Source organism: Mus pahari, chromosome 2 (assembly GCF_900095145.1).
Source record: "Mus pahari chromosome 2, PAHARI_EIJ_v1.1, whole genome shotgun sequence".
Lineage (NCBI taxonomy): Eukaryota > Metazoa > Chordata > Mammalia > Rodentia > Muridae > Mus > Mus pahari.
This window is the reverse complement of record NC_034591.1, coordinates 144,470,226-144,486,883: the sequence shown is the minus strand read 5'-3', so window position 1 is coordinate 144,486,883 and position 16,658 is coordinate 144,470,226. Positions and strand designations below refer to the sequence as shown.

At 39.1% G+C, this 16,658-nt stretch overlaps 1 protein-coding gene across 1 annotated transcript; it reads right to left on the bottom strand.

The window, feature by feature from the left end:
- Positions 1–1,836: 1,836 nt before the first annotated feature.
- Positions 1,837–15,964, bottom strand: Clec12a (C-type lectin domain family 12 member A). The gene is made up of 6 exons (XM_021191689.1): positions 15,724–15,964; positions 12,410–12,508; positions 11,681–11,869; positions 10,663–10,814; positions 5,540–5,643; positions 1,837–2,375 (listed from the first exon to the last, which is right to left on the bottom strand). Exons 1-6 carry the CDS (start codon positions 15,812–15,814, stop codon positions 2,201–2,203), a joined length of 810 nt encoding a protein of 269 aa, XP_021047348.1. The 5' UTR covers positions 15,815–15,964; the 3' UTR covers positions 1,837–2,200.
- Positions 15,965–16,658: the final 694 nt, after the last annotated feature.

Genomic DNA, 16,658 nt, shown 5'->3' with positions numbered 1-16,658 from the left:
ACAGTAAATAGAATTGGATGGACGCGGTGCAGGGGTGCTGCCGGTGGAAACCAGGTCTATTTCCAGCAGATTTAGACCCGTGATGGTTTTATTCCAGCTAAAGGTTCCCTTTAGTAAGACGCCAGGGGAAAGTTCTTCTGTGAAACCACTAGAGGGCAGTATGCTTCCAGGGAGAAAACTGGTTCCTCTCAGCCTCTTGAAGCTTTTCTTGGTCAGTATTCTGGGTGTCCAAAGTCTATTTCACTACAGATCTTCTACCAAACTATTTATTCCTGCCATAATTGTGTAGCAGCTAGCACTAAAAATTGTTTTAGGGAACAAATTTAAGAATAGAATCCAAAACTTCCGGATTCAAAAGTCTGGATTTGAAAGTGTTAAGATTCAGTTTCACTCCATTTATAGAACACTATACACAGTGACAAATGTTTATACATTATTTTCACCTGGAACAAGTGTCAATAGCCTCATAGATTTCAGCAAAGAGCACCTTATCTACTAGTATAAGGGAATAATTCTCTTCTGAATTCTTTGGAAACTCAGAAAATTCTGCGGATCATGATGTTGGTGGTCATTAAGAAAAGATGAAAGATTGTGGGAGCCTGTGTAAGAAAGCTATGAACTTACCATGACCTGTGGATGGTACAGAGTACGCAATGTTTTTTATTTTCCATACGTTTGTGGTCTGGATCGAATTGCAGGAACTGGTGAGTGGATGCACTTGGAAGGAAGGACATGAAGGCAACACTGTGGGTGGCATGTCCACATCATTTCGGTGGGAAAGGCAAAGGCCTAGGAAGAATATTCTTGTCTCTTTTCACATGACCAAAGATGATAAGACATAACACCAAGTATATTCTTTTGCTGTGGTTGTATTTGCTTAAACTAACTGTAAACCTACTCAACACCAGATACTTCCAAGAAGACTGACATCTAACCTTCAGGTCCCCCTCACAAATTGGAGACAGAAAGCCACCCTGTGTTTTGATTACTTTAATAATACAAATGAGAAGTGTTTTGTTCACTCTACTCCTGAACCCAAATGCGTGGCATTCCCTGGTATTCCAGAGATCTGGTATACACAGATCTCTGGTATTTTCTTCAGTCCACTTGGCCTCACTGACCAGGGTGGATCAACAATAAATACTCCCATCTTGTCTTCCCAGCTTTGGCCTGATTCTGATCTTTACCCAGCTTCATTTTTTTTAATATCCACTGGTGTTCTGCTCTTCATATTAATAATGACGAATGAAGCGATTAATGATGTTTGTTCTTATCTTATTCTAAAACTAGGAATATGTTTTCTCTTGCTAGAACTATGATGTTAGTTCAAACTTCAGAGTTTTGTTCACTTGCTTGCTGCTTATTTCATGTCAAAGCTTGATTGTATTTGGGAAATCTACTAGTTTCTTAAGCTTTATTATGACAGGGTATAAAGTATTCATCAAATGCTTCGCTGTATCAATTGAAAAGTTTATTTTCCCTCACATCTTTTTTAAGTGTTTATAAATCTTTACTACAAATTGTTCATATCATGCTATGCTTTCTATATTTTTCCAGACTTTATTTTCTTTGAGGTTGAAATTTGTCTGGTTTGTCCTTGGAAAAAAGAGAAGAAAAAGGCTGCATGGTTTTGTGTTCAGCGTACTGTATGACTTAGTATTGTGGCAGTCAGCAAATGAGACAAAGAAATCTAGACATAATTAGAGAGGCAGGACTGCAGTCATACTGCTGTTACTGTGTTTGTGTGAGAGGAGATGCCCACTGCCTACAGTTCTTCCGAGTGACAGATGTCTTGGCAACCTTTCAATTGCTGTGACAAAAACACCTTGACCAAGGTTACTTATAAAAGGAAGCATTTAATTTGGCTCCTGGTTTGGGAGGGTTAAAGTCCATGACCATGGTGGTGAGGAGGATGGCAGCAGGCAGACAAACATGGTCTTAAGCAGTAGCTGTGAGCTCACAGCTCAATCCATAAGCAGAAGACAGAGAGAGAAATAACTGGGAATGGCATGGGCTTTTTGAAAAAAACGCAAAGCCACGCCTTCAAGGACACAACCTCCTCTAACAAGGTCACACCTTCCCAGGTTTCTGAAACAGTTCCACCAGCGGAGGACCAAGTATTCAAAGGAGACCCTGGGGGCCATTCTCATTCAAACCATCACAGCAGGATAGTAGCTAGGGACAAGCCCCTGCAGAGTAGCTACAGGTACATGCCGCCCTCTGGGAGACCACTCAGCACACTTTCCACCTGCACTTTGCTGGCTGTCTCTTCGCATATGATATTGTTCTGATTACTGCAGTATGTATAATAAATATTGACCCTGCCTATATATCCACAGTACATCTTATCGATGTCATCCGTGCTTCTTTCAAACCTGTAAGAGAAAAATAAGTACACCTGGCAAGTTGCATTTTGATTATACCCACAGAAGAGAATTTTCAAAATAACACTATTGGTTGTGAGGTCTATTGTCTAAGTTAAATTTCAATTGATGATGTGTACGTATATGTGATGGGAAAAACTATTTTTTGATTTCCCACCTCTGGAATATTTTCTGTCATTTGACTCCAGACTTAGCCTCTCTTCCCATGGCTGATATGAATTAGAATAATGTCTTGTCTTCACTCTCTTGCAATCCTAGTCAGGTCCACCCCTAAGACTGTGCAAGAGTGTACCAAGCTAAATTTTCAAAAATGAGTTTTCCAGGGAGCTGGAGAAATGGCTCTGTGGTTAAGATGGAAATTCCAGAGGATCTGAGTTCAGCTCCTAGTTTACATTAGGTAAATCACTTATAAATCCAGCTCTGGGCTATACAATGCTTCTGGCCTCCATAGATACCTAAAATCATGTGTGAATACTCATATAAAGAAACATACACACAGACATAAAGTAAATGTTGAAAAAAATGAGATTTTCCATGATGTCAAAGTAGACATCACCCTCTTCCAGAAAAAAACCAAATAACACTAAAAATAACAACAAAATTATATACACACAAAGCACTATACAACATACCATACACACATACACAAAAAACCACATACCACACCATATATATATATATATATATATATATATATATATATATATATACAAAAAAAAACCCCACACATCACAGGCATATCACGTACACAAAATACCACATACCACATATATCAATCACATACACACACACACATAACACCACATACCACATGTATCACACATACACACACAAATGCAAAACAAAGCACCCCACACATATACACAAACACACACACACACACACATGCAACCCCCCACACACACACCCATGTACCACATGAATGAAGATCTTACACTTATTATTTAAGGATTGTTTGACAATGTCAAACATCTACTGCTCTTAATGCCTTCTCTTCTTCTCTTGTGTCGTAATTTCTAGTGCATGTTTATTCTTCTTTATAAAGATTAAGATTCCCCTAGTCTTCCTTCCTAATTCACATCTTGATGCTGGCTGCACTGCTTCCCTGCAAATGGGACCTTCGAGACTTCCATCCATCTCTCCTCAATGTGTAATTATCCCGATTCCTATCATTGCATTGTCTTTGTGACCCACACTCTTACACTTATTTCTCGCTGAGTAGAAGAACAACATGAAACAGAAACTAGTGTTTGTGGCATGACCTACTGTGGTGAGCATGCAGAAGTCACTGTGCTTAGCCTCAGCATGGTAGACATTCAGCAGGGTGACCTTGGCTGACTTCCTATTTGATGCATCCTGATCTAACAAAACTAACAAGCTTGAGATGCAACATGATAGTAGTGTTCTTGCCTAGCCAATGCAAGATCCTAGATTCAATCTAAGGAGATGACTCAGTGGTTAAGGTGCACACTGCACTTGCACAGAAGTCAAGTTTAGTCCCTAGAACACAGCCCACAACTACCTATAACTCCTGTGCAAGGTCTCAGAACCCTGTTACAGCTTCTATGAGCACTGACTCTTCTGCACCTCATGACAAAAGTGAGGCCTGAATCAATGTCTGGCAGACTGAGATTAAGGTTTCTTTTTTTCAGCCTCATATTTGGTTTCCCAAATTTCAAGGATAATAAATACAAGTGGGATTTTCACATGTTGATGCAAATAAAACCGTCATTTATTCTCATTAAAAAAGCTGAACAGGATTGGCAAGATGGCTCAGTGGGTAAGGGCACTGACTGCTCTTCCGAAGGTCCTGAGTTCAAATCCCAGCAACCACATGGTGGCTGACAACCACCTGTAATGAGATCTGATGCCCTCTTCTGGTGCATCTGAAGTCAGCTACAGTGTACTTATGTATAATAATAAATAAATCTTTGGGCCAGAGTGAGCAGAGACTGAGCGAGCAGAGGTCTTAAAAATTCAATTCCCAACAACCATATGAAGATTCACAACCATCTGTACAGCTACAGTGTACTCACATACATAAAATAAATAAGTAAATAAAGAAATCTTTAAAAAAAAAAAGCTGAACAAATACAATGTGTAAATCCAGTTGTAGCAGTATATTTATAAATACCTTCCTAAATATACTTATAAAATCATATATAGCCATGTATGCAGCCTATGCGTAAGTTCATATAATTCTTGATGTTGTAATGTTTGTCCATTGAGTCTTCAATCACTAGACTCAACAGTCTCCACTTCAGGGCTGTAAAGATGGTTCAATCAGCCAAGTCCTTCCCTAGCAAGCACAAGGACTTGAGTTCAATCCCCAGAACCCATAAATAAAATTTGAGCCTGGTAACACAACTGATAATCCTAGTGTTAGGGAGACACAGACAAGCAGATCACTTGTCAGGGGCTCCCTAACACCTAGACTGTTGGAGAGTTCCAGGCCAGTAAGGGATTCTGCCTCAAAAAAGAGGGAGTAGAGAACACCTAAAAAAAAAAATAACACCAGAATTTGTCCTCTGACTTCCACCAGAAGCACTAGATGATAGGTAGATAGACAGACAGACAGACAGACAGACAGACAGACAGACAGACAGACAGATAGACAGATAGACAGATAATAACATACACATACATATACATACCCGCACACCACATGCGCATCACACATATAAGTGCACCATCCATACATGTACCACACACACACACACACACACACACACACAAACATACATGCATGCACTCTCAACACAAACACATATAGCTCAAAGTTGACTAATTTAAAGCTGTTAATCTTTCATTCACTTTTGAATTCCAGAATATAGCACAATATTAAGTACTTAAAGGTGTCTAGTGAATGGTTTTGGCTTCACTGTTCTTAACTATAAGCAGTAATTTAAAAAAACAAAAAAGGTTCCTGTAATTTGGTTACTGTAGGTTGTTGGAGATTTGCCAAAATAATGACAAGGTATGTGGGGCAACTCTCTACGTAATCAAATGTAGATGTCCCAGAAGCCTGATGGGGCAGTTGCCTTTAAAGAAGTGGTGTCAGCTGAAGCTGCTATTAGTGGCAATCTACCAAGCTCCTGAAGAAATTGTCTCCATTCAAGACTAACCATAAAAATTCAACAAGACCAAAGACTTACTCTTCAGAGAGGAATATCTTCTCACTTAGTGGATACTGTATGGGATTTTTTCTGGGTGACAATGCAAGCCAAACATAGCGTAGCTTCTTGTACTTTATAAATTCCTACAGAAACAGAAATGGCCTTTTAAACAAGTTGTCTCTTATATCTGTACACTACACTAGCTTTGGAGTACCATTACCACTTTTCAATGTCATTTAAAAGGGTTGCCCTGTCCAGCCTTGATGTGAGAATATGTGCCTGGTTTTATAGATTATAGCTTCTTATTCTGTATTAGTGACTCTTAGAGTTCTGCTCTTTTCAGAGGGGAGGCGGAAATAAGGTGGCTCTGGGGTAAAGGGGAGATGTAGAGGGAGAGATTAGGGAGAGGGAAGGGAGAGGAAGCTGTATATATATATATATATATATATATATATATATATATATATATATTCAAATTAAAAGGGATAGATAAATAGATAATAGATAAGTGGTATATATAGATCATGGTTAATTGATAGATAATAGATGATAGATAGATAGATAGATAGATAGATAGATAGATAGATAGATAGATAGATAGATAGACAGATAGACAGATAGGCAGACAGATAGACAGATAGATAGATAGTGTTTCTTAAGATATCAGTGTTCCAGGAGACAACTTCGTGAACAGAACACCAATGGCTCAGGCACTAAGATCAACAGTAAAAGAGGCCTTGTGAAATTGAAAACTTCAGTAAGACAAAGATCACCATCAATAGGACAAAATGGCAGTCTACAGAATGGGAATTGATTTTCAGAAATTCTGCTTCTAACATAGGACTTATTCCCAAAGTATATAAAGAAGTTAAGAAACTAGATGTCAACTAACCAAATAATCCAATTAAAAATGGGGTACAGATCTAAACAGAGAATTCTCAACAGATGAATCCCAAATGGCTGAGAAACACTTGAAGATGTTCAACAGCCTTAGCCACCAGAGAAATGCAAATCAAAATGATTCTGAGATTCCATCTTATACCTGTCAGAATGACTAAGGTCAAAAAATGTGAGCATGCGTGATGGCTCATACTGGTAAGATGTGAAACAGAATCAGACTACTCCATTGCTGATGAGAACACAAACTTGTACAGCTTGATTTGAGAATCAATGTGGTAGTTTCTCAGAAAAGTGGGAATAGATTTGTCAAGACCCAGCTATACCACTCTTGGACAAATACTCTCAGGATGTTCCACCATACCACCGTACTTGCTCAACTATGTCCATAGCAGCTTTATTCATAATAGCCAGAAATTAGAAACAACCTAGATGTGACTCAACCAAACAATGGATAAAGAAAATGTGGTACATTTACACAATGGAATATTACTCAGCTGTTAAAAAAAATAACATGGAATTTGCAGGCAAATGGATGGAACTAGGAAAAAATTATCTTGAGTGAGGTAACTCAGAACTAGAAAGACAAATATGGTATGTACTAACTTGTAAGTGGATATTAACTATAAAGTAAAGGATAATAATTCTGCAACTCACAGATCCAGGCAGGCTATGTAATAAGGAAGGCTTAAGGGGGATGCACGAATCTCCCGAAGAAGTGGAAATAGAATAGATATTGTCTGTATCCTGTGGGCAGATGTGGATGCTCACAGGAGGGATCAGGTCGGTAGAGGATGAAAAGTAAGGGTATTAGAAGAGACAAGTGTAGCTTGGGGTAGCGAGGCAATTTGGGGACAAGGTAGAATAGTGGAAACCCCCAGGAATCGATTAGGATGACTCCAGCTAAGATTTTTATGAATCAGAGATCCAAAGCCTGAAATGGCAATCTCCTTTAACCAGGCTTGACTTCTAATGGACGGACTGGGACACCAACCCAGCCACAAAACCTTTGACCTACAATTAATCCTGCCAGCACGATGTGTTGGGATGAAGGTAGCCCAGAAATTATGGGAGTGTCCAACCAATGACTGGTCCAGTTTGAAACCCATGCCCGGATAGGAAGCCTACCCCTGTCACAATCTGTAGGACCATAAACCAGAGGACAGATGGTTCAGAGACTTTAGATAGAACCAAACATGCACAGAAAAAAAAAAGTGAAACTATCCCTAATGACACTCTCCTATACTCATAGACAGGAGCCTGGCTTCTGGTATAATCACCATTAGAGAGGCTCCATCCAAGTAACTGGTGAAAAGAGATGCACAGAGCTACAGTCAAACATTAGGTGTAACTCGGGGAATCCTGACTCAGAAGGGAGAAAGGATTATAAGAGCCAGAGGGGTCAAGGATACCACAAGGAAACCCCACAGAATCAACAAACCTGGGCTCACAGAGGCTCACTGAGACTGGATCAACAATCAAGGAGCCTGCGTGGGTTTAACCTGGGTCCTCTGCTTATGTTATAATGGTGTAGTTTTGTGGGTTTGTAGGGTTCCTAACAAGAAGCGGGGCTATCTCTGACTCTGTCGCCTGCTCTGGGGGCTCTTTTCCTCCTACCCGGTTGCCTTATCCAGCCTTCATATGAGGAGAGAGGTCTAGCTTTATGGCAACTTCATATTGCGTGTTTGGTTTATATCCCTGGGAGCCATGCCTTTTTCTGAAGGGTAACAGAGGAGGGTTAGAGGGATGGACTGGGTGGAGAGGAGGGAAAATTAGGGTGGGGATGTAATGCACGAGAGAACAAATTAATAATAAAAAGATGTCAGTGTTTCACAGCATATTTCCCTGCCTAGTAGAAAGAAAGTGGGGCCTGCTGGGCAGAGGCAAGGAAGAATGAGACAGAAACTACAGTGCCCAGAGGCTGATGCAATCAAAGGGCTGTGTTACAGCAGGATATCCTGCAACTGCTCAAGCAATAAAAACCACCACCTGGTCAGAACCATGGCTGACCCTGGTCATTTCAAAAGCCCTTTATTTCATTGTTATGTTCTAATCAGCCTTGCAAAAGATACAGCTATTCCTTGCATTTGACACCATAACACACCCAACCTGACTAAGAACAGAAAGGGTAGATTGTGGTCAAATCCTAGTTCATTCCAGAATCTTCTTTCAGTAAAATTCTCACAAGGCAATTATTTATTTTAAAGTATATGAGTACTCTGTCTTCACACACACCAGGAAAAGGAATCGGGTCTCATTGTGGATGGTCGTGAGCCACCATGTAGTTGCTGAGAATTGAACTTGGGACCTCTGGAAGAGCAGCCAATGTTCCTAACTGCTTAGTCATCTCTCAGCTCTACTTTTGCTTTCTAATAAAACCTTCCAACTTTTTGCATTCTGTGTCTGAATTCTTTGCAAAGAACTTTGCAACAATGGGTTGAAGTCTCTGAGATCTCTTCAGGCTTCACCGCTGATGACGAAGAGAACCTACTGATTCATTGAGTAACATTAGTATAGAGTCAATGAAAATTTAACTTTCAAGCCGGGCGTGGTGGGGCACGCCTTTAATCCCAGCACTTGGGAGGCAAAGGCAGGCAGATTTCTGAGTTCTAGGCCAGCCTGGTCTACAAAGTGAGTTCCAGGACAGCCAGGGCTACACAGGAGGCTGAGACAGGAGGATTACTGTGAATTGGAGGTTAGCTGGGGATACTGAGTGAGACTCGTCCCAAAGAAAAATAATAAAGGATTACTATGTGAAATATCAGAACTATTGACTAATGAGTGAAATACCAAATACCTGTCTAGAAAAACCAAAAGAAGAAAACAAAAACAAAAAACAAAAACCCCTTAACTTTCTGGTCTAAATATTTGGCTACTGAATATTCACTCTGGGGCAAAGGAAGTGGTTAGTGGTTGCAAACCAGTCTTAACAGAAAAGAGGAACACAGTGCCATAAAGTCAGAGGAAAACAGTAACTCCAGAGACCACCCAGAAATTTTAGCCAAAGTAACTTGGGGGCAGGGGGGGTTAAGCCAGTTGTTTTTTTTAAAGTAAATAATTATGAATAATCACTTGAGAAAGGTCAATGAGACAGAATATTCTATTTTATAGGAGAATCCCTTTCTCCTATAAAAGATGACATGTTTTTTATGGTAAAGAAGATGAGCCATTAAGGTATTTTTACTCCACAATAAATGACTACAATCTAGGATCAGCAGATCACACTGATAATTCTAGCCCTTGGAAGGCTGAGATGGGAGAATTACTGTGAATTAGAGGTTATCTGGGGATACTGAGTGAGACTCGTCCCAGAGAAAAATAATAAAGGATTACTATGTGAAAGATCAGAACTATTGACTAATGAGTGAAATACAAAGACATTATTTAGACCAGTGGTTCTTACCCTGTGGGTCACTACTCTACTGGGGATTGAGTGACCTATTCACAGACCTTGCCTGAGACCATCAGAAATATTAGATATTTATAATTCATAACAGTAGTAAAATTACAGTTATGAAGTAGCAACAAAAATAATTTTATGGTTGAGGGTCACCACAACTTGAGGGACTGTATTAAAGGGTCACAACATTAGGAAGGTTGAGAACCACTTACTTAAACATAAACAAATAAATAAACAAACAAGAGAATTCACTTTTCATTGGTCCTAATAACTCTGTGAAATATATATATATATATATATATATATATATATATATATATATATATATAGAGAGAGAGAGAGAGAGAGAGAGAGAGCATTTGTTCTTCTCTGTCAATACAGTCTACTTATCTACATATATATCATCCTACCTGGGTTAAGTTGGGTTTTTTTTCCTAGTCAACAAAAGATATAACAAAAGATCTAATATAATGACAATAGAGAATATTATACCCCGTGTGGTTTTTATGGAAGTGGTGAGCCTGAGCCATGATCGACATACACACTGTCTTCAGAAAACTATCCAGAAGACATACACGGAAACCTGCTTCTACGCATCCAACTTGGAAATACACAGACCTGAGCATTCCAGGAGTCCCTGATCTATCATCTATCTTGCTGGTTCTAAAATTGTACTTAATCTAAAACTTTGTGTGTTTTAGCTTGATTGTGATTTCCCTAAGACAGAAGTGCAAGGACTGGGCTTTCCAGGAAAACAACCCTGAGTCAGGTCACTGCATGTCTTCCCAATGTATCCCTCTTCACTCCCTGTTTCATGATGTGAAGCTGATTCCTTTTTGGAGGGAACAGAGACACAGAACCTTACCAGCACATCCTTGTTTGTAAGCTTCAGGAGACTGGCATTCCGAGCAGAGCAGACCATGACACTCTCTTGCCAAGTTGCATACCTGCTGAGTTGAGAGTAACAGCTGTCCTTGTACCATTCAGAACCCTTTGGACATGGTTTACATTTGTGCTCTAGAAGGACAGAGTTTTATAGGTTGATTTCAACACTCTTAACAATTATCCCTTTCCTGTCTGGGTAACATTGACCTGATTTACTGTGTTCCCTCTCTTTAGGTCAAGAAAGAAACCAAATCCTCTACATCTCTATATATCACCCTAGAAACCTGATACAAAATTTGGACAAACAAAAAAACTTTCAAGTTCCCAGCCCTATTCAAACATATTGCCCATCACTGGGGAACTCACTTATGACTCTAAAAATTAATCGCAGCTAATATGCCATCCAGTAAAAACCAGGCTCCCACAGCCACAGCGGGCTGCCATGCCTACCAGGTGTCTCTCTGGCCTTACAACTCCTGGAGAGGCATCTCAGAAGCATGGGAAACATAGTTTAGCCACAAAACCTACAAAAGCACTTGTAGGTAACACCCACTCCCCTGGTTCCATACATTGCCCAGATCTCATTTCTTTTTCGGGACCTTTCACTCCTTCAGCACTAGCTGAAATTTAGGAATGAGGTCATTTATAAAGAGGCTTCCCTCCCTCGTCATCCTCTCTTGAGATCTGTGCCCAGGGCAATGGTAATAAACTGCAGATTAGGAAAACTGTGTATACTAACTGGTGCTTCATTATGGAACTGTCAGAACCTTGTAAGTTGGCATCTTGTAGTTTTTACTGCTTTTCTCGTTTGTTTGTTTGTTTGTTTGTTTGTTTGTTTGTTTGTTTTAAACTGGTGAAATATCAATGACTCATTTACCAAACTCATTTAATTTCACATTTACTATTGGCTCTGTAAGAAAGTGGTTCTTAAAGGATTCTAAGGTTTACGATTTTTTTGCGGCCCAGGAAAGAGTTTTGAGAGACAGTTTGAGGACTACCTGGTTCTTTGTTATACAGCTCTCGACACAGCTGGGTGGCTATGTTTTGCAGCATGGCAGAGAGGGTCTTGATTTTCTTGGAGTTGTTGAGATTGTGCACCAGCTGTAGGGAAACATTTTCCTGAAGTTCTTCCTTGACACTTTGTAATTGATTTGATTTTATCGTTTCTGTGGCCAAAGTTGTATAAACTCCAGGGTTTGGTTTTGGTTTTGTTTTGGTTTTTTTTTTCAAAGACAAAAGAAGAAAAGAAAATAGTAGATGATTTTAAGACTTAAAAATTCTCAGTTATCTTATCACCTTTAGAAATTTGATGAATTTTTTTTTTAGTATTAATGTATTAAGGTGGTATGAAAAGGCTTCTTTAGAGGAGTGACTGGCGAGATCAAGCATGTGCCTATTGACCACAATATAAGGCCACCTTTGGGGCTGATTATTATAAGGAATGAATTCAAAGAATAAACATTGGTTCAACAACTCCTGACATTCTACATCTCCCAATCAGCTAGAAAATAACTATATAAATGCCTACATATATAATATGTAAATATATGCAACACATAACAGATTCACTAGGTTACATTTATAGATTTATTCACATACTTATGTAACAATAACATAATTTGAAAGGGAGAAGGCAGGAGAATGAGCGGGATTATTGGGAAGGGGGATGATGCAACTATACTTTAATTAAATGTAAAACTTCTTTTTAAAGAGTGGGTGATACATACAGATGCCTCCTAAGATCCCCATTCCAATGAACAGCAGAAGGCATAGAAGAATCAGAATCCAGACTATTTTTGGCTGTGAATGGGAAGCAGCAGAGGATACTGTGAAAATAAAAAAAGCACAGCATTCTAGAAGCATCTCACACCTTAACTTGATCCATCCATCCATCCATTCATTCATCCATCCTCCCCTCAATTATTTCATCTATGTATTTTGCTAGAAATTCACAGACTTTTTTCAAGAGTAATCAGATAGGAAATCCTAAGACAACAGGATTAGCTTCAGTTTTTTGACTATGTTATGTCTTACCCCACAGAAATTTTTTGTTCATGGAATGTCTCAAATATCTTACCAATAAGATCAGGGCAATAACTTTTTTAAAAAAAAAATATTCACTAAGTTCTTGTGAATGAGAAATGAGTCTCATAGGCAAAGACATTAACCCTTAGATTGACAAAAGACGCAAAAAAGTAAAGAAAGACCTCATAAAATAGAGAGAAGGAAAAATGGGGGTACAGGTAGAATGTGTCCTTGGATATGTTTGTGGAAAGTGTGTTCTGGGAGACTGAAGGAAGCTTTCTGAGAAGTCTTTTGGAATGTGAAGGTGATGCTTAACAGAGGAAGCAATTCCCCTTGCGTGTGAGCTCCCCTCTAAAGCTAAGAATGAGACTGCAGTTCAGCAAAGCAGGCTGTCACTGTCTGTGTCCCACTGTCCCCCCTCAGCTCTGTGCTATCCCTAATCTGTACCTGAATTTCTCATTACAATTTTTCCAATATTTGCCATTTTCTTAAAGAAAAACATTCTCACAGAATGCTTTTATTATTTTATAGATGATGAGTCACAAACTAGATCATTTCCCTAAAAAGTTTAAAATTTTTACATTATGAATTATTAAGAAATTACATGATTTAAATTATCCCCATATACGAATATATAAAAAGACTTTTTCAAGAAAGTAATTCAAGACTAACCTAATACTCTTATTCTGATCTTGAAATGTGGTTTATATCAACAGATGATAGCATAACAATGTTGTGGAGGCTCACAAAGTGACATATAAATATAAAATTTAATTTCTTAATATTTTGGAAAATTATTGTTAGTGAAAATACTATAAATGTTCCAGTCCTTATTTGAGGTTTGAACTCATAGACTATCTTTTGTTTTATATATATATATATATATATATATATATATATATATATATATATATACAGAGTTATTTAAAAGTTATCAGATCGGTTTCATTTAGGTACTGTAAGACTTTCGTGGGGAACCTTCCCCACTTTAGTCTCGAGAAGGCTATGCCCAAAAAACACGAATAAACCATCTTGATGTAAAAACACGAAGTAGTTTAATGGCGGAGCTCCGGGACAATGCGCACCTCACGCAGGAGGTAGAGGCACCGACCACATGGCCTAAAAGCTAGGGGTTTTTAATGGGGTGGGGGCTAGCAAGAACTGGCACGGTTACCCATGATTGGCTCATTTAAACATCAGCAGAATTACCACACATTTGCAGAATGGTATGTGCAATGAGTATTAGGAGACCTGAGGGGCGGGTCAGGGAAACATCTAGTTACTGTGTAACGCAAGCCTGCTCAGACTTGCCCAGGCCTGCTAGGTTCCCAGCCTTAGGCTTCTAAGCTCACAAAACAACTATTTCTGTGGACATAAGTTGCATGAATCCTAGGCCTTAAATTTCATTTTAAATTTCATTTTCCATCAGTACTAAATACTTCTGTGGCTGCTAATAAAACAGAGTAGTAAGGTGTGCATGTTTTTGTCATCTAGATGCATTTTAAAGTGACAGGAAACAAAGTGCAAGATGACTGATTGATAGAGAAATAATAGATACATAGATAATAGATATATAGAGATGATAGACACAGATGATAGAGATATAGATGATAGATAGATAGATAGATAGATAGATAGATAGATAGATAGATAGATAGATAGGAATTTGAAACTGAAAGCCATGAGATAATGCATGTAGAGTGACACTAGAGCAAGAGACCTAGGAAGAGCCCTCCAGTGCTCCGTCAAAGAAAACAATCAAGTCAGGACAAGCAGAAGAACAAGACCAGCTCAGCCACAGGAATAGTGAAAACCAGGAGGATGTGTCACAGAGAATGCACAGTATGAAGGAATTTCCTGTAGGTTTTGATGTGTTCTGGGTGTTGTGCTGAGTATGTCCTGCTGTGTTATGTTATATTGAGAGTATAGAGCCTCACATATGCTAAATGAGTGCTCTAGCACTCAGCTGAATCCCCATCTCTCTTCTTACTTCTTATTTTGAGACAGGATCTCACTTAATTGACTGTACAGGTTGACTCTGAACTCGCACATAGTCCAGGTAGGCCTTGAACTTCCAATCTTCCTGGGTGTCTGAGATCAGAGAACCACTCCCTTAGATCTAGCAAAGGGAGCAATCTTAAAATGGACTGCTCAGCAGAGGCAGAGCAATGAGGCAGAGACATGGTGCAGAGGTAGCTCAGGGGCTAACTGCACTTGCTTTGCAAGCCTCACAACCTAAGGGAAATCCCTGGTGGTTCACGTGGTGCAAGGAAAGGACTGTCTCTTCAAAATGTCCTCAGGCCGCCACACAAGCACTGCGGCACATGCACACATACACACACGTACACATATGTGCACACACACACATACACACTTATACATGTTCACACATATATGCACACACATACAGAGATTAAATTTAAGACAAAGAATAGAGATCTGAATGCTAGGATAAAATATGGAAACTTCTAAAGATCTGGACCAGAGCTCTGTGAACAATGAGGAGAGAAGCCAGATTAAAAAAAAAAAAAAAAATGTTCTCCCCTTCTTTGTCCTTCTCCTACACTTCAAGCAGTTTACTTTTAAAAATCTAGCAAGAAGGACATATAAGCCCATGACTTTCCTGAATAAGGTATAGTCCTAATTCCATGGCTTCATATGCACATACACACACACACACACACACACACACACAAAACAGAACAAAACAAAACAAAACAAAATCTTCACAATAAAACACCATCATTTGAAAAACAATATCTTTCCACCTACCTGAATTTAATTTAATATAAAAAAAGTAAAATACAATGTTTTATTGCAATGGCTTAAAGAAATGCCTTATGCTTTAAAGTAAAAAATATTTTTAATCACTTTGTTATTTGGGGTTAAATGAAAGACCTAATCAAAAATTCATATGGCATATTAACATTTAAAAAAATAAAAGTAAAAATTCACACTGCATGAATCTGTGGTCACTGCCACAGCCTTAGATCTCATCCATGGCACAAAATCTTACCTTTTGCCCCACATTTGTCAGACTTCTGGGTTTCTTCTTTCTTATCAGAGTCCTGGATTTTGAGATTTGCATAAACAATTTCTTCAGACATTGGTGAATATTCAAAGAAAGCTCCAGAAATTTTCCTTCGAAAAAGGTGAGAGGGCTGACAGTGAAGTATGTCCACCTAGACTTTCAATCCTCTGTAAACTGTAGCTAACCTCACAAGCTCGAATTTCCTTTTGAAAAACCACTATGCCAGTCTCTCGAATATGTATGTGTCTATGAGCCACAGTCAGTTTATTGCCTCAGACAAGAATAAATAAGGTTGAAAGAGGAACACTTTTCTTCCTCATATTTCTTCCTTTTTCTTACATAAGGTAATTTTTTTAAAACTGTGCTCGGATAATATTAGCTTCATACGAGTTCCGCAACTTGCTCCTACCACACAGTGCAGAAACAGCGTATGATTAAACTCTGAAGCAGGGAAATACTCGGAGTGATTCAAATCTCAAATGCTCCCTGGTGCACCATGGTGCTCTTCCCCCAACCTTGAGCAGGCTAACCGACCCAAGTGGAGTCATGGCCTTGCTGCACCTGCAGTTTCCTACAGGAATTTAGAGAAATAGACTACTAGCTGAGCTTGATTTGCAACATGATACAGCCGAAACAAAGATTGGGTTTTGTGGTCTTCCCTTTATACCTGGAGCTGCAGAATAAACTTTGCCTTGATTTTGGCTTCATCCTTCTCTTGTACCCCGTAGTCCTTTTCATTCCCAGCCCCCCTTTCAGGTTAACCCAGTTCTCCATGGCTACTGGATGGCTATAGGTGGTGCCCAGCGTGGGGCCTGAAAATGGGGCGTGGGGTTCCACAGAAAACTGAAGTAATGGTATCCTGCACAGTAAGTAACGAACAGCATTAGTGCTAGCGCTAGTTAGAAAGTTTATTTGAGGGA